The 20,412-nt window shown below is 33.8% G+C and overlaps 1 protein-coding gene across 2 annotated transcripts in view; it reads left to right on the top strand.

Annotated features, from left to right (window-relative positions):
• MDGA2 (MAM domain containing glycosylphosphatidylinositol anchor 2) overlaps positions 1-20,412 on the top strand; it is a 528,724-nt gene that overhangs the window by 175,157 nt on the left and 333,155 nt on the right. For both annotated transcript variants that reach the window (XM_014548202.1, XM_014548203.1), the window contains exons 3-4: positions 4,326-4,522; positions 16,921-17,053. In XM_014548202.1, coding sequence (XP_014403688.1) covers positions 17,023-17,053 — 31 coding nt within the window. In that variant the 5' untranslated portion in view covers positions 4,326-4,522; positions 16,921-17,022. The remainder of the gene's footprint in view (positions 1-4,325; positions 4,523-16,920; positions 17,054-20,412) is intronic.

Here is a 20,412-nt window from a genome sequence, read left to right on the forward strand (position 1 = left end):
ACAGTTATGAAGTAGCAGCGAAAATAATTTTATGGTTGGGGGTCACCACAACATGAGGAATTGTATTAAAGGGTCGAGGCATTAGGAAGGTTGAGAACCACTGCTCTAGTGGATAAAATGCTATCAAAGAGCATCACATGCTACAAATTATTCATGAAAAGAAGAGTCAAGTAATGAGGCAGACTTCATTGTCCTATTTTAAGAAATTACCACAGCCACCCCAGTCTTTTGCAACTACCACCCTGATCAGTCAGCAGCCATCAACATTGAGGTAAGAACCTCTACCAGCAAAGAGATTATGACTCACTGAAAGCTCAGATGGTGGTCAGCATTTTTTAGCAATAAAGTACTTTTAATTAAGTGTTTTACATTGTTTTTTAGACATAATGCTATTACACATGTAATAGACTATAGCAGCAATTTTTAAGTGGTGTGCCACAACAAATTTTAAAACTATTTAGTCAGAGGCACTGACCTCTTTCTCTTAGATTGTTAAAAAAAATGACAAAAGCCAATACAACAATAGCTGTCTGATGTGAATTAATCAAAATCATACCTATTTTTTGTCAGATCAGCAAAAAATATATTTTTGGTGTGCTGCCAGATTTTAGTAATTAGTTTATGTGTGCCATGAAACAAAAAAGGTTGAAAATTACTCAATTACAGTATCGTGTAAACATAACTTTTATATGTCCTGGCAAACAAAAGATTAGTATAGTCATTTATCATGATACTTGCTCTATTGTGTTATACTAGGTGAACATGCAATATCTTTGAGGTATGTCTCTACACTTTCTGCACAGATATCTCTATCTTAGGATCTCTTTTCCAACAAACCTGACTAAAGGCACTTACTCAGTATATATTCAATAATATGTAGAATATATGTTAAACATATATTTTAAATGATAAATGTATTGCTTAAACTATATATCATATGCATATATGTATATAAATAGCATATATATATATGTATATATATATACACTTAGTGATGCCATTATTTTGACTTATCTAAAATAAATCTTTTTAGCATAATTATTTTTAAATCTGAAAAAATGACTTAGGATATCTATGAAGCAGAAATTCCTAAACATAGGTGCATTCAACAGATAATTCTGCCAATAAAATGTTCAGTAAGTTTGGTTGTCATAAGATCAGATTCTCTCATGGCCAGTGACCCAAATATCATCTAGGTCAGGGAAGAGCATGTTTAAGTGATTATTCAAGTTTTATCTATTTCTAACTGAACATTTTGACACCACCACCTAATAAGAAAAGAGCTAGAGATAAATCAATAAATGAATGTTGGAAAGGACAATATTAAACTACTAGAGACCCGATGCATGAAAATTCATGCACTGTGGTGGTGGGGGGGGCGTCCCTTAGCCTGGCCTGCCCCCTCTCACAGTCTGGGAGCCCTCAGGGGATGTCCCACTGACACCTCTGCAGGAGGCAACTGAGCGGATCAAGGGAAGGTGCTGCCCCCATCACGCCACCACTGCTGCTGCTGCCGGCCACTGCAGCTGCCTGCCCTTGGCCCTTGCAGCCCCTGTGGCTTTGTCCAGAAGGATGTCCAGAAAGATGTTCAGCTGACTGGTCTAATTAGCATATTATGCTTTTGTTATTATAGATGTGGAACCCAAGGAGACCCACTATTGTTATACTGTTTACTATCTGATATCATTATCTGTTTTTAAAATTTCTGGCTTCAGAATTTGTTTTTATAACATGACACACTTCATATTTTCTAAAAAATGAAGAACAGTAAAAAAACCATTTTGTACAAGGAAAAAAATAAAACCTCTACAATTGATCACAACATAAGTTGTTTACCCTATTCTTCAAGTCACTAAGGCTGACTTCAGCTCATCAGTCTCTTGTAGGATTTGATGAAGTTTAAAGGCCTGTACATATTTCAGGATAATAATGGTGGATAGAATCCATACATACTCTGACTTATTTAAGCCAAAAGCATATGCCCCTGCACAGCTAATAGAGTGAATTTAAACAGAAAGTTCCTTAAAACTTTACTGAAAAGCAGCAGTTGTTCTGGAAAGTGAAACTGCCAAAATTAGAGGCCCTTGGGGTAGTTGTAAAAAGATTCTAATGTTGGGTGGGGAAAAACATACAAACCACCAAACCTCAGAATGTTGCAAAACAAGAAATCAAAGTAGGACTGTCAAGCAATTCACATTTGAACCCCTCCCCCCCTTTTTATTAACTGGGAAAATTTGGGATTCTGTACTTACCAATAATTTTGATTCCTTAGGGCAATTATTACTTTACTACTGGCTTACAATTATTTTAATATATCAAAAAGAATATCTTCTAGAGAAAAATGTATTTTAAGTATTCAGATAGCATATGCTCACAAACCTCACCATTATGTTTATATATACAGTGGGGCCTTGACTTACGAGTGTCCGGACTAACGAGTTTTTTGAGATACCAGCTGTCTCTCTGCCGATTTTTTGCATTGAGTTGACAGAGTAATTTGAGTTAACGAGCTCGGTCTCGGAACGAATTAAACTCGTAAGTCAAGGCCCCACTGCATATGGTTGCTCCTTTTCAGATTTCATATAAAAATATGTGTTATGTAGAAACATTCGATAGCTGGAACAAATGGGAAAGTGACATCTTTACCTATTTAAAATAAAGGTATGAAAACAACATAGAATTAATGGGAATATAAATAATAATAACAATAATAATAGCTAACTTTTATTGAGCATTTATCATGTGCCAAAGCATTATGGACTATCTCATTTACTCCTCCCACAGCCCTATTAATATGTACCATGATTAATTCCAGTTAATTGATAAGGAAATTTAAGACTACAAAAGTTACCTTTTAAAGTTATAAGCTAAAGGAGTAAAGCGCAGTGAAATTAATCTTTAATATAACTAATGTTTTGCATCACTCTTAATAAGTATAGACTAAGTTTATATTAGCATATGGAACCTATGGTTCTTGTTTTATGTTTTCCCATTTTTTTGATATATAATGGACATATAACATTATATTAATTTCAGATATATAACATAATGATTCAATATTTGTATATATTGTGAAATGATACCACAATAAGTCTAGTTAACATCCATCATCACATACAGTTACAATTTTATTTTTCTTGTGATGAGAATTTTTAAGATTTATTCTCTTAGCAACTTTTAAATATGCAATACAGTTGTTTTAAAGCAAATACATTTCTTAATTTCTTTTTCTCTTAAGAAAAAAACCTGGCCTATAGTATATTAGGGTGTGGCAGACAATTGCCCATTAGCCAAATCAGGCCAGGGCACTTGCAATTGTAAATAAAATTTTACTGGTACTCAGCAATAGTCATCTTTTATTCATTTTACCTGTTGTCTTTGGCTGCTTTCACACTACAGTGTTAAAGCTGAGTTGAGACAAAGACTATATGACCCACCAAGACCAAGATCTTTACATATTGTTTTGGGTTTTTTTTTTTCTTAAGAAAATGTTTGCTAAGTCCTGCGGTATACATCTTTATTTGGGATGCATGTAAAATGTCAAACATTTGGTTACTATATTCAGAAAAAATATTAATACCTTTTAATAGTACCTTCTGTTAACACATTTCATATCAGCAAATATGATCTGGGGTATAAAATATGAAATGAAGGAAAAACTTTAACTCAGTATAAGATCACATTTTCTCAGTATAAATATTATAATAATTTATAAACATTTCAGAAAAAATATTAATACCTTTTAATAGTACCTTCTGTTAACACATTTCATATCAGCAAATATGATCTGGGGTATAAAATATGAAATGAAGGAAAAACTTTAACTCAGTATAAGATCACATTTTCTCAGTATAAATATTATAATAATTTAAAAACATAATTTTTTTATCATTTTTAATATATCAGTTATATATAATTGGAAGAAGTATGTCAAGGGGAAGTATCAATTGTGCTGCTTGATATTTATTTCTTTGTCACTATGGTTCATTGTGTTAGCCAGGCTCTTGAATTTGAAGATTTTGAATTCTGATGTTTTACTTGGAGCTCTGTTTTATGCAGCTGTTGGCAAAGTGTTGTAAATATGCTAGGCATTTGTACTATCTCAACAAATAGAGATCTTAAGAAATAGCTATTACTTGTTTTTACTGTTCATCATTGGAAATTTCTCTGTAAATGAGTTTAGTCACTCAATGAAAAAAATGAATCTAGTGAGAAGCAACAAAATCAATTAAGAAATGCCTCTTTGGTTAGTTTTTACATGTACAATAATACTTCAGAAGCCATGTAACTCAACATTGTTATTTCTTGTTTTTATTTTCTTCTAGATTTGGATGATCCTATAGTAACTGTTCATCAAAGTATAGGTGAAGCTAAAGAACAGTTTTACTACGAGAGAACAGTATTCCTCAGGTGTGTTGCCAACTCCAACCCCCCTGTTCGGTACAGCTGGAGGCGTGGCCAGGAGGTGTTACTACAAGGATCTGATAAAGGAGTGGAGATTTATGAACCCTTCTTTACCCAGGTAGGAATTAAGGTATAGTATATCCACCCCACTCTGTTAGGATACTATCCTAATTCAAGCAGCATGCAATATTATATCTATTTTAAAAAGATAGTTTCTTCAAACCTGGCTTTTAAAAAAATATATTCTTGATTGAACGATCAGAAGACTCAAATAATGAAGGAAAATTGGTTTAACTTTTACATGGTAATTCATTAAGTTTTATGTTAACGCTTGAAACAAATTAAATTAATTATCCTAATTACATATCTTTGTTCATAAGTTCACCTCGGTTTCATTATCCTATCTAATAAAGAGGGAATATGCTAATTGACTGCCCCACTCTCAAAGATGGTGATGCCCACAGCCAATAAGGAGGGGATATGCTAATTGACCGCCCTGCCCTCAAAGATGGCGGTGACCACAGCCACAAGATGGTGGCACCCAGTCCCCTCAGCCCCCCAGTCACCCAGGGCTGGCCCGAGGCTCAGGTAACCAAGGCTGGTCGAGGCTTGCGCTGCTGGCAGTGGCAGCAGAAGAGGTGTGATGGGGCGTCGCCTTCCCCTGATCACTGGGTCACCTCCCACCTCTGAGGGCTCCTGGACTGTGGGAGGGGGCAGGCTGGACTGAGGGACCCCCCTCCAGTGCATGAATTTTCATGCACCGGGCCTCTAGTAAAGTACATAATTATACATTTGCTGAATGCTTTTCTTTGTGGAAATATTTCTTAAATGACTTTGATTTCCCCATTTCAATGGTAAATAAGATTTAAAGAAATGCAGAAATATACTTGACATTTATTTCACTTTGGTTTTAGAAAAAAAATCTGTCAAATTTAATTTGTTCATTTTTGGTTTTCAATTATTTTTGAGTACAGCCTTAATTATGTAAAAAGTAAAACATCTAATGAGTCATTAAAAACTTATTTTAGAAAAAGGAAAATTAAATTAATTTTTTAGAGTGAATTTAATATGAAATATGTTTCTGTAATATACTGAGAGTGGAGAATTAATAATTATTGAAGAAGATATTGAAGTTTATAGGAGTATATTTGAATGCTATTTAATCAGATTGTTTTTTTGATGACTACAAAGGAGCACAAAACTATTTAACAGAGAAGATTTTAAATTAAAAAATATATTTGGAAACATGTTCAAAATAATTGTGGCTGAGAATAATAATAATAAAAGTAATAATAAAAATAATAATAATAAACAACCTGATATAGGCAATTAGATAAACAGGTGCTTGACCACATTTTCTAAGCTTTGAGACATTGCAAATCCATAATTAGGGAAATATACAGCTAAATTTAAAATATTACAAATATTTCTTCAAAAGTTTAAAGATTCTTACACGTTTTACATCTTAACTCTCTAATGGCATAAGGTTATCCTCAGTTTGTATATGTATCCCATTTATACCACTAAATATATTTTCATATATAGTAAACCATTTACTTTAATGTTCAAGGCCTGGCCAGTTTCACATTCATGTAATTTCCAGTATTTATATATTAACTGAAAGGATACAAAACATCTGCATATATCAAAATATCTGCATAAATCATATTTTTGCAAAAAATAACATATATAAATATCATGAATATATAAGCATACATGTTTCTATATATTGCTACTTAAAGGTATAGAACAGCTATTACTTGCCATAATATAAATCTCTGAAAAATCATTGTTCATATGTATTACCAATGACATAGTATTGAAACCTGTTTTAATCTGACCCTCTCACATATATTTTTTAATTGTTGACACTGTTACAGATGTTTCCCCATCGCCCCTCCCTTTTTGCATCAATCATTCTCTGCAAGCTGATGGGATCACAATTTCCAAATATATATTCTGCACTATGGATATATATTCTTCAATTTTTACTAAAATCAAAATTTTTAGGTAAAAATATAACAAAAGATTTATTAATTATAAATGTTTAGTATATTAATGCTTAGATACCTCTAGGGTTTAGAAATTCAGATAAATGATCATGTCTGATTATACTTTTATCAATTTATTTTTAAAATATGGACATTTTTTAAATTTATATAATTTATAATTTAGAATTACCTCAGTGCCTACAAACATTCTCATGCCAACAAAAATTATCACATGAAGTATAATGTGATAATGTTTGTAGGCACTGAGGTAATTCTAAACCCCTATTCACTACATGGCTATTGCTTATCTGCAGATGGGTCTGATCACTTGGAAATGAGCACATGGACCTTGTCCAAATTTGGGAAAACTTTATACTTTCAAAATAATTAGGAATTTGTTTTAAAGTTATTAAACAAGCACAAAAAACTTTTCACTCATTTCTTTGAATTTGTTACTATTAGCAACTCCAAAATACCACCTTATAAGAGCTCTCAAACTAGTAGCAATTGATTCTGCCTTTTAAAATAAGTCATTTCTCTCTTCTTTTTTCCTCTCATTCTTTTGAGAAAGAACATTTTAACTTGACCATTTCAGTACTTATATTTCCTTCTATATGAATATCACAGGCTTTCTCTAACTTTGCATGGGCTGGTTCCTTTGTTGTTAGACTGTTGGCATTAATTCTCTTAAAAATATTTCACAACAAACAAGCTTTTCTTCCAGTTCTGTGATTCACCTGTTGCTAATTGACAACAACATGCATTTATAGCTTTTATTTAAAAATATCTTTCCTGCCTTTGGTTACTTAATTATGTTGCTTATCTCTCTTTCTGAAATGCCCATGTATCTGTGTCTGCTCTAACAATCATTAGGAGCAATACACATGCCAATAATTTTACGTTATATATGTACTTAACTTGTTAATATTAAGCAGAGTTTACAGGTCAAACTCATAGAAACATTCAAATATCAGCACATGGAGAATTTAGCTCTTATAGCCAAAGAAAACACTGGCTTTTTCATAGATGAGATGTTATCAATGATTTTTCTTAACATCACTTAGACATGGGCCTGATAAACAAGAGTCCACCATACCACAGGACGTCCACACCTCTCCATGGAATGTGGCAATCCATTCCTAACTGGCTTCATGCTTTATTATGGAAAACTCAAACATCTGAGTGATCATCTAAAAATGTAAACCTTTTTTCTGATTTAATATCTCTAGTGATATGAATACTGAAAACTCCTTATATGATTCACTGTATTATAGCCTACAAGACCATATTTGGCATTGATCTCCCTCTTTAAAAAAATATTTTTATTGATTTCAGAGAGGAAGAGAGAGGGAGAGAGAGAGAGAGATCTCAATGATGAAAGAGAATTATTGATTGGCTGCCTCCTGCACGCCACACACCGGGGATTGAGCCCACAACTTGGACATGCACCCTGACCCAGAATCAAATCATGACCTCCTGATTCATAGGTCAATGTTCAACCACTGAACCACACTGGTTGGGGTGTCTTCTTCTCTCTTACCTAATCTTTGATATCTCATATACTGTTCTAGTCACACCATACCTAGACATGCTGAGCATCTGCATGCTATTGATTCCTCCATGTAGAATGTAATTTACTTAGGTATCATGGCAGGGTCTTCTTAATCCTGAGGACTCATCCCTTCCAGAAGGCCTTCCCTGCCAGGTCTATCTGAAGTACATCCCTTTCTTTCGTAGTTACTCTTTTTTGTTGTTGTTGTTTGTTTTTTCTTCTAGCACTGAAACTATCAAATTATCTTGTTTGAATATCACTCACTAATTTTAGAAGCTTTGTCTTTTCAACAGTGAAAACATTGCCTTTCACATGAAAGGTCCTCAATAAATATATATTAAATATTGAGCCAATACTCCTATGGAGATGTCTGGATTACTAGCCCAAGGATGGTTACAATTGACTCCAAGTTTCTAGTAATTCCTGAATCACTATATAACTCCTCCTCACCCACTAAAGAAAACTTAATGAATTGTGAATTAGAATGATGTTATAACTGAACTTATTTTAATACATTTAATTTCCAGACTATGATAATTTTCTAGTTATATTTTTTTTCTATTAAAAATGGTTTTTTCTTGACTCTGGAATATATTTCTTGACTTCAAGTTACCTTTCTCTGAAGCCTATCTTTGTGTGTGTTTTTTCTTAAATTTTTTTAACATTGATGTTATTGCAGACTTCCCTCATCTCCTCCTCCCCCTTTGCCTACCTTCACCTACCTGTCTTCCCCTCTTTTGGCCTTCACCACACTATTGTCCAACTTATTTTTAATTAATTTCTAGTTTAATCCCACTGTGTTAAAAAGCATACTCTGAATAATTTTAATCTTTAAAAATTAATTGAGACTTGCACTATGCTAAACCTATGTTCTACTTTCATAAATGACCCATGTGCACCAATAAGAATATGCATTCCAAAATTGTTGAATGCCAATTAGGTCATATTTGTTAACTGTATTATTCAGACCTTCTATATGTGTTCTTATTGTTGTGTCTGCTGTTCTAAGCTATCGAGAGAGTGTAGTTACTATCTATGAATTTATATATTTAAAATATATTACTAGTACATACAGATTTAGAATAATTATATCTTCCTGGTGGACTGAGTATATTATCATCCTCATATTATATCCTCCTGGTAGATTATCATTAAGAAATGTCCTTCTTTATCTCTAGGAGTGCTTCTTGCCTTAAAGTTTGTTTTGTCTGTCATTAATTAGCTACACAAGTTGTATTTTAGTTAGTGGTTTTTATGTTTTTCAGAGGCGGGGGTGGGGAAAGGAATGGTAAATCATCTCTTTTACTTTCAAAAATTTCTATGTCTTTATATTTAAAAACGTCACTGGCAACCAGTATATAGGTTTTTGTTGTTTAAATCCAGTTGGATAATCTCAGTTTTTAGTGCATTTAATCCAATGGCTGATATCTATTTTTTTCTATATGACCCACCTGTTTTATTTTATACCTCTCTTTTCTTGCTTTTTGGATTTATCAAAAACTTGTAATTATTTAATCTTCTCCTTTATTTAACTAAGAATTTTAAATTATTTTATTATCACTTTATTGGTTACTTAAAAATTACAGCCTGCACCCATGACCACTTCCTCAATAAGGGCATAAACATGGAATACATTAATAATATTTATACTTGTTATATTTTATTTGTGTCTAGTCTTTTAATTCTACATATATTTAAAAATCAATAGGACATTATTTTGTTTTTTAAACCATCATTATCCACTTATATTTACCAACTTATTTTCTTTTTATATTTTGAATTAATTTTTGTTTATGGTGTGATGGAATGTTTGAGATTCATTTTCTTAAAATACATTGTTATTGATTTCAGAGAGGAAGTGAGAGAGAGAGAGAGAGAGAGAGAGAGAGAGAGAATGATGACAAAGGATCATTGATTAGCTGCCTCTTGCACGCCTTCCACTGGGATCGAGCCCACAACCTGGGCATATGCCCTTGACCAGAATCAAACCCAAGACCTTTCAATCCACAGGCCGATGCTCTATCCACTGAGCCTAACCGGCTAGGGCAGTGATGGCGAACCTTTTGAGCTCGGCATGTCAGCATTTTGAAAAACCCTAACTTAACTCTGGTGCTGTGTCACATATAGAAATTTTTTGATAATTGCAACCATAGTAAAACAAAGATTTATATTTTGATATTTATTTTATATATTTAAATGCCATTTAACAAAAGAAAATCAACCAAAAAAATGAGTTCGCGTGTCACCTCTGATACGCGTGTCATAGGTTCGCCATCACTGGGCTAGGGTGAGGTTCTTTTTTTTTTTGCAGAGGGATAGACATGTGTTCTAGTACCATTTATTGCAAAGATCATTCTTTCACAACTAAATTTTCTTGGCACCTAAATTTAAAATCAATTGGCCCTATATATTAAGGTCTATTTCTGAGCTATTTATTATGTTACATTGATTATATGTCTGTCTTTATGCCAATACCACACTGCCTTAATTACTGTAGTTTATAACAAGTCCTGAAATCAGGAAAAATAAGTCCTTCAACTGTGTTCATCTCTTTAAAAAATTGTTTTGAATATTTTAGCTTCTTTCTATTTCCACTTACATTTTATGATCATCTTGTCAATTTCTACAAAAGTCTAGTAAGATTTTGAGTGAGGTTTTGTGGAATTTATAGATCGATTTGAGGAGACTGATATTAAGGTTATTGAACTGAAGATGATTGATATTGGCAATGTATTATAATCAAGCAATGAAAAACCCCATCTCCTCCATTTTGATTTTAATTATTTGTCACATGTAATATTTATTGCTCTATGAAAAATTTGAGAGCACATGTAAGATTTAACAAAACCAGCTTTATTTAGATTGATCACCCAATGAGATACTGCTTTGAGTCTTTGTGTATACTAGTATATATGTGTTTATCAGAGATGCATAGGAAGCTGGTCATTTACTTAAGAAATTCTGGAGTGTTGTTTATAGAGAAATTACCTCTCAGGAGCCAAGCAGCATATATAGTTAGTATATAGCTGCCAGGAGACTCAAGGATTTCTTTTTCAATGGGCCATAGTAGGTATACTTGTGTGTAGGGATCACAAATGCAAATGCCTACTGAGACTAATCTGGTAACATAAATATGTGAATCTGTCTGGTGGTATGAAAATAAAAAATGCTGAGACGTGCTGTACGTGCCCACTTATCAGAGAAAATAAATCGCCTGTTGTTCCCAGAGTTCAACCTTTGTCCCTTGTGGGCTACCATTTTGAAACTCTGCTTGATTCCAGTTTCCTCATGGGAGATGCAGTAGTACTTGCAATAACATTTCTAGTTTCATATGATTTCAAATATAGAGAGACTAGAGGCCCGATACATGAAAATTCGTGCAAGAGTAGGCCTTCCTTCCCTCGGCTGCCAGCACCGGCTTCCCTATGGGACCCAGGACTGGGGCTGCTTCCCTCCTCTGGCTGCCGGCAAGTACCTGGGACCTGGGCTGGCTTCTCTCAGGCCATCCACAGGCACCCAGGACCCCGACTGGATTCCCTCCGGCCCGGCTTCATCAGGAATGACGTGCGGAAGATGTCCAGTCTAATTAGCATATTACCCTTTTACTATTATAGATAATACAGAGTAAGCAGGGTTTCTATGAAAGTTCCATTGAATGAAATAATTAGAATTAATAAATTGAAAACTTCATGGCTGATTCCAGTTTCATGGACACATTTTTATAATAAAGATGAATATGACATAGAGAACATTTTTACCCAGGAATCTACTGATAGAAAACAATGTCCTTATTTGTAGCTTCTAACCGCCTTGGAAATTTGGAAGAACTATAAAGTATGATTGTACAAAGCAACAGAATGGACTTAGCCAGTGGTTTTTATTTTATCAATGATAAATTATAATTTCTATACAGATTCTAATTTATAGAGTTATCATATCCAGTTGTTTTTCCCTATATTAAAAAATAAACCCAAACATTTTTTAGTAAACCAGAATTGTATTATTGAATTAATGGCATCAGTTATTATGTCTACATGTCAACTTTGTTTAAGATTTAAAATTAATTTTGTGTTGTATCCTTGAAATATTTCCTAGGATTGACTTCTTTTTTGGGGGGGAGGAGAGGGATGGCTTAGTATAATGGCTTTGCTATTTGTAATGAAATATGAATGGTGTTGACTTTTCCTTTTGCTTAATGTGCTATCATATAAAGATATAGATAAATATATTTTAATTCTTAGTTATTTTTTTTGCACTGTTGTTTGCCACCAATTGCCATGTTTACTTTCATAATAAAAGAACTTTCCATGTTAGCCTTGTTGGTATTAGAAGACTTAATAATATTTTAATTTATTTCTATAGATCCTATGGCCTTCATGTTTCCATAGTGTAACTAAGATACAATTGACATAACTGAGATGTTCTATGTGACAGATTGACAACTTTCTGCCAGTGATAGAGGTTATAGGCAAGGTTTATTCTCTAACTTTATTGATATTTAAGGGAGAAGTTAAGGTAAACAGTGATTATTATACAAAGTAAAAATTATTGACAAAATCGAGGCACATAATACTGCTATGGAGAGAGCATTAAAGATGGAAATCAGCAGCACCTACAATAATACAGAAGAAAGATAATATTTCTAAAGATTGGCTATGTCTCTGGTTGACTGGAACAATAATTGGTCCATGTGGGCAAAAGTGGACTACAAAGCTGGGAAGGTATACTGGGATTATATTGTGGAATGTTTAAATGACAGATCATAAGTCTGATTATTTATTAATGTTAGAAATTTAAATTTCTTTTAAAGTTAGGATTTTCTATTCAATAACAATGAATAAAATAAAATGAAATACAATTTTTAAGGTAAGATTTATCTATTCTACATGCCTATTCATACTAAACTAATAACTGTGTCAATTTGAATTGAATATTTATTTAACCATCTTGTTGAGTGACAAAATCCTTTTTATACCTTTTTTTAGATAGTGTTTCTGAAATGAAATTGGTGTGTGTTTCCAAGGCTGATGTAAATTCAAAAGCATATCCTATCTAATAAAAGAGTAATATGCAAATTAACCATCACACCCTCACTTCATCAGTCCTTCACAAAGATGGTGGCGGCCATGGAGCTGGAGTGAGCAGGAGGCTTAGGTTGCCCCCGGTGATGGAGGAAACCAAGCTTCCTGCTTGCCCTGGCTGGCCCTGAGCTCTGCTTAAGGCTACAAAGTTTCAATTATAGAAGATAAATAAATCCCAGATACCTGCTTCCAGCCCGCGGCGGTGCCCAGCCTGAAAACGACCATCAGCCCCTCACCCAGGCTGGCCAGGCCCCCCAGTAGGGGCCCCCACCCTGAAGGGGCTGTGGCCATCCTGAAAACAGCCGTAAGCCCCTCACCCAGGCTGGCCAAACTCCCATGGTGTGAGGGTCCCCACTGTGGAGCTTGACCAGCCTGCAAACAGCCATCAGCCCCTCACCTAGGATGGCTAGGCACCCCAGTGGGGACCCCCAACCTGAATGGGGTGTGACCAGCCTGCAAACAGCCCTCAGCCCCTTACCCAGGCTGGCCAGGCATCCTAGCAGGACCCTTACCTTGATCCGGGACACCCTTCAGGACAAACCAGCTGGCCCCCACCCGTGCACCAGGCCTCTATCCTATATAATAAAAGGGTAATATGAAAATTAACCCTAACACCAGAACAACTGGGAATGACTGGTCACTATGACACACACTGACCACCAGGGGGCAGATGCTCAATGCAGGAGCTTCCCCCTGGTGGTCAGTGTGCTCCCACAGGGGGAACTCTGCTCAGCCACAAGCCAGGCTGATGGCTGTCAGCACAGCAGTGGTGGCGAGAGCCTCTCCCGCCTCCTCAGCAGCACTAAGGATGTCCGACTGCAGCTTAGGCCTGCTCCCCGCTGGCAAGTGGACATCCCCCAAGGGCTCCCGGGCTGCCAGAGGGATGTCTGACTGCCAGCTTAGGCCTGATCCCCTGGGGAGCTGGCCTAAGCCAGCAGGTGGACATCTCCCGAGGGGTCCAGACTGCGAGAGGCCACAGGCCGGGCTGAGGAAACCCCTCCCCCCGAGTGCACAAATTTTTGTGCACCGGGCCTCTAGTTATGTAATAGGTCTAAGAAGAATAATTATGCTTTTCATACTTCCACTCAATACTAAAGATGTAGTCTAGCATATATTGCTATCTATAAGTTTGTAATGAGTTACAATTGAAGTTGTAAAATATCAGTGCGAATTGGAAGTTTTTCTTTACTGATATCTGAAAATACATATTTTTAAAAGTTCCATATTCATGAGTAAAATGGAAATACTGCTTAAGGCTATGGTTATTATTTTATGGAAAATATCACCATTGGTAATGGCTACTGACAAATATATAGAATACTTTTTCTTTATTTCTTTTATTTTAAAAAAGTAGTTTTAAAAGTTTAAATATAGGTTTTGAAATTAATTTTTGTGAACGTTAAAGAAATATGTACTTAAATTTTACAAACTATACATACTGTTGCTATTTTCCTAGAACTTTTAAAAAGTTGTTCATGACATCATATTGTGTATTGTAATTAAACATCTAATTATAACTGAACATATTTACATCAATTACATAATTAGTTATAATTAGACTAATTATACAATTAGACAATAATCAACTGAAAATTTCCTTTAGAAATCATGGAAATTCACATGCAAAAAGTCTTCCAACATCACAGAATGTCAACTGTATATGCTCAACAAAATAAAAATTGATGTTAAGTGATAAAACAATTTTAAGTTATAAAGTCTAAATAGTAAATATATCTCTACATGAACACATACGCTATTTGGTAGCATAACTTTGGGAGCTGTTTATTGAGAGGAAGAGGGTCATCTTGAATGTTTTTATCATTATCTGAATGTGGTGAATTAATTAAGTGGGTAAGGTTTAAATTCTTCCATAACTCTTTCTGCTTTCTACATTTCTTCAATATACTGTGACTGTATTAGCCCCTCTGCCTCTTTGACATGCTACACAGATTAATCTTACAAATTAACCTAGATGACTGTACTGTAGGGTCACACATTTTGGTATCTCTTTTTCTGAATACAAGATATAAATAATCTTAATTCACACAAAACAACTCTCCAATCCTATGTTAATTGAACCACTGGGAAATTGTGTATCTAGACTTCATAGGGCATGTGCAAGAAGCAACCAATTGATGTATCTCTCTCTCTCTCTCTCTCTCTCTCTCTCACTCTCCTCTCACCCTCCTTTCCACTCTAAAAAATCAATGGAAAAAATATCCTCCAGTGAGGATTAACAACAGCAACAACAAAAAGGTCAATAAAAGGATCTGAGAGGGAGATACTGACTATACAAAGAAGTAGTAATCAAAAGTCTAAGATTCATGTTACTAAAAAAATAACAGTAGATTTAGAGAAGTGGTCTTGAAGTTCAATTTGGAATATGTTGCGTTTTAGGTGTCTGTGAGACATCAGAATGGACCTGTTGAAGTAAAAAATTGGTATATGTATCTGAAACTATAGGGAGAATCCTGGAATAGGGATATAGACTTGATAGAGTGGTTGGGGGAGTAAGGGCTTATAGTAGAAATTCATCAGCAAGTCTAAGATCACCTAGAGGAATTCTATAGTGAGATTAACTATAAAATAAATAGAATGTCACAGAGGTAGGAGGAATAAGATACACCCACTCATTTGAAAATTACCTGAGTCAACTAGTTCTCGTATAACATTGTCTTTCAACTATGCTTTCTAACTAAGCATACATTTCTAGGCATTATATCTAATTAGCATAAATTATAACTCTATAATACAGTGATAAATTGTTTTAAATGTAAATTCTAAAAACACACACTGACTGTGTATATTTGTGTGGGGTGGATATGTATTTGTGGAGAAAAAAATACAATGTATTTTCTAAAGAAAAATTAAGAGAGAAGATTGTTGCTTATACTACAGATGAAAATGCTAAAGATGTGACTGAGTTAAGAGTGGATTTTGACAGTGAATGAAAGGAATCATGGCCACAAAGCTCATGCACACAGAGGAGAGATTCATTTGCTACATTTGGAAACCTCTGTGTGCCTGCCTATGTGTGAGCAAGCTTGTGTTTTTGTTTGTTTGTTTGTTTTTGTTTTTTGGGGGGGATTTTTTGCAAATGAACAGGCACTGTCTTTATGTATCGCACTAAGCGTTCTGATCCTTTTGAGGACTGTATGCAAGAGCTGTAATGTTTTGGATTTAAATGATATTACTGAAGTAAAATAAAAGAAACATGGTTTCATACAGATGTCATCTAGAAAAAAATTAACATTATAAAAATTGCTGTACCAAATCTGATGTCATTGAGATACTGTTTTATCATCTTCACAATTCAGTTACTTATGAGAGCAACTCTTTTGCTATTTTGAGAAGATTCATAGACTTTGGAAGGGAAATAATTCCCAAGAAACCTCCTTGAATTGGGCAGAAGTTGTTTTTTCTTTTTTCTTTTTATTGTTATTCTTTGTGTAGTATTTTTGCTATTTGAACAATTTCAGTCTTTTTTCATGGTTTTCTTGCTAATCAATAGTTTATATGGTATTTCTGGTCACTTGCCTTAGTTGAGTCTATTTTCAATTTTGCAGATTTATCTGGGACTCCTAGACCTTGAACTCTTGAATGTAAATAGCAATAACAATAATAATATAGCTACAGTCATGAATACTTATTTATTGTTTTAGATTTATATTCTGTCATTGCTCCATATTCACAAAATATTTATGTATATAAATTGAATTATATATATTTAGGTTGACTTCATTATCTTTCAAAGTTGTAATTTTCCTTTGAAAAACAAAATCTACAAAATTCTGCTAATAATATGATTTAGTTCAATATAATGCCATGATTCACTCATTCATTCATCTTGATTACTATTGACTTTTTCTAATGCCCTTTTTCACATTTTCAGGGTGAAACAAAGATCTTAAAACTAAAGAATCTTCGACCTCAGGACTATGCTAATTATAGCTGCATTGCTTCAGTGAGGAATGTATGTAATATTCCTGATAAGATGGTATCATTTAGACTTTCCAATAAAACAGGTAAGGAAATATCTCTGAAAGTTTTATGTTTATTATTCAAAATGAATGTTTAATTGTCCCTTAACTTTCTTATAGTGCAAATCATTTCTATAATATGTGTTTGAACAAAGCATCTTTTTTTATTTCTCAGAAAATTCTGTGATATCAGAAAATCTTTTGGTAAACGGACACCGTACAATTTAATTGCAATGTGCTCCCATGTAATGTTTGTTTATATAGCATACACAATTATTTATACTTATTATTGAATTTATAAATGTCACAAGAAAGCCTATATTCTGTTCAAAGACATTTCTGAGACATACTAGATTCTTCACTTAAAAATGTGTGAGCTATTTTTTTTGTATGTGTGTGATTCCAAAGCTAAGTGTAAGAATCTCTGTTTTTACTCTATTTCACATCAACAAAGTTAATTGGTAACTTTGAGTAGGTGCTTTTAAGAAAGTATTTTTCTATAAAATGTCAAAACATTAGCAATACTGACACTTAAGTTAGCCTACATTTAGTAATATAAGTCTCAGAATAAATGCAAGCATCAAGAAATTGCCAAAGGAAAGAGCAAAGAAAGAGCATATGGATGAACAACTTTTGTATGATTATGTATAAACAATCAACTTACTAAATTAGAATTTCAACTGGTTTGAAAAACTTTCCGTGCAATTAAGATAAAATTTTACTTTTAAATAATTATGCTGAGATGAAAGTTAACTACCTTTTTCACTAACAAAAACTTTGAGAAGTATGGGCCCCGCTATGCCTGGCTTTAGTTCCTGGTTCTGCCACTTACTAGTTCTTGGATCTTGTTGAACAAGTCACTTCACCTTTTTTTCCTCAACTTCCTCATAAACTCAAAAAGTTGTAAAAAGGAATAAATGAGTTGATATTTATAAGGCATGTGGGACACACTTTATTAGTTCTTCCAACACAGAACTATATTTCTGACAAAATAGAAATATAAAATCTTAGTGATCCTAAGATTTATAAGTTTTAAAAATATCATTTTACTTGAAAAAGAATAAATAGGATATTCAGAAATAAAAATTAATGATTAACATATAAAAACTTGGTGTTATTATATTTTTCTTTTGATATGCAATATTTTGTGAATTATGGTAAAAATTTGCATCATAACCAATTTTGTATCCTTCATGGGTTGTTTTGAGAATGAAAGAAATCAACATATACAAAAATTATTTAAAGACTAAGAAGAACAATAAAATTATATTTAATATTTTTATGCTACAGAAATGTATAGTTTTATTGGTTCCCAATGTCCCATAGCTAATGAGTGGGAACAAGATTGATCTTAATATTTGAAGAGTAGTCTGCCAGCTTACCTATCTGTCCAAGAGAGAGCACAGGGCACTCTCAGCTTTCTGTTTCATTATTTTTTAGGCTAAAGTATTTTATATGTAGGCTAAGGAAACAAAATAACCTATTATTGTCTTCTGTAAATTATCTCACAAAAAGTTTAAGTTGATGTTCATGACAAAATGAGAATCAAAATGATGGTAAATAATTGGATTTAAAGATATAAGCGAGTACCTTATTTGACTCTTCAGTACTCTAAGTAGGCATGTCATGTGCCTGGTGCTTTACATATTCAAATCAGATTTGCGTCAGCACTTTTCTTATCTGGCTGTGCTCAAAGTTGGGATAGTTCGTGCATTTCAAATAGGTAAAATCATTGAGGTAGCTCACAAAGTACACCAGAAATAAATTAAGCTTTCAGCATCTTCATGTAAACAAGTCTATGAACTGACAAATACGTACATACAGCCTAGTTCATTGCTTTTCTAACATTTGAAGGAGATCATAAGTCATCATTGCCATAATCCATGTGCGAGTCAGGTGCTCTTTACAGTCTTTATTCTTGTGAATCTCCAAATGACATGGATAAAATTCCCATGTTTTTAAATTTTGATGTGCAAAATGTCAGGAAAATGTATAACTTACTGAGGGGAGAATAGTTGATTATAAATTTTGTTTCATGAATCTGTTAATATGTTAATGAATGTACAACTTTGGAAATAATTTTTGTAGTGGAGGTCAGATATTAGAGTAATAAATGTATTTTGGGTACAGAAAAAAATTCATTTTAACGTATCTATAGTAAATTAACTTTTTAACTGCAATAACTTTATTACTGATATGCCCAATGCCCAAATGACATGGCATATAAAGATGGAAATAATATCTGGTGTGGATAAGGATTTCTAAAAGTTTTGTAGCTGAACAATTACAAAATGGAGTGCAATGCCCTTGGCCCATTGCACACCTACTGAGTTAGACTTTCTGGGGAATGACCTAGTTGTATATAGTTTAAACAAGTATAAATAAATGCTTTAGAAAGCAAATGTCTGTGTTACCAGGCAGTTTTTGTGGACCCATGCCATTTTGTGAATAAATCTTTCATTAATAATGATTAATTTTTTAGAATTATCTGAAGAGCAATATCTGGGTGTCATTTTAAAGTCAGAATCATCTATAAATTTACTAATGATGTGTTTTCTTAAATTTTCTTCTATGAATTGGCATTATAGTGAAACTTGTAATTTTATATCTGCCATGGAGTATCTAATCATTTGCTGGCCACTGTTGATTACTGGCATGCTATAAAAAAATCTCCCACCACAAAAATGCCATTATTTATCATACCTAATCCACCTGTCCTAGATCTTATTATAAAAATTCATATAATTTTATCATAACGTATTTATCTTAAACATAAATTATTATGATAATTTATTTCTTGTCATGCACACTGCATGAATAATTGACATATGTTGTAGCAGTGTCCAAAGTTGGTTTAGTTGTTTTCCTATTCCTATTTGAGAGACAAAGAATTTTAGCTCTTGGTTGGTAAATTCTTAATGTAGCAGTATTTTGCTGGAAGCCGGTCCATCCTTGCTGTTTGACACAGTCGCTGCAGGGAAGAAACATCTGCACAGCATATGTTTCAAGGGACCTGGCATATATGGCATACTGTTCTTAATATGTTTGCTCCCCTTCTTAGCGCTACGTGTTTTAACCAAGATCACCTCTCCGAGAAAGGTTGTTTTCCCAGGTGGGGATTTTTCCCTGGACTTAGGGATTAACAGGACTAAGGGAGGGAATAGATCAGTAAAACCTCTTAACTAAGTGCCAGGGGGGTAATTAATCACTTTAACTACGAACAATCAAGCTTAAGCTACATAATCTTTACTTAGGATAATCTCCTTCAGTTACTTCCTTGTAGCTTAACAGAACAATAGAGTAGTGACCTTGGAATGGAGATAACAAATGCCCTAACCTTTGGAATAGAATGGATAGGATTAAAATCAACTGGTATAAATACAGATGTAACAGGAGAATAAAGA

Source organism: Myotis brandtii, unplaced genomic scaffold (genome assembly GCF_000412655.1).
Source record: "Myotis brandtii unplaced genomic scaffold, ASM41265v1 scaffold5, whole genome shotgun sequence".
NCBI lineage: Eukaryota > Metazoa > Chordata > Mammalia > Chiroptera > Vespertilionidae > Myotis > Myotis brandtii.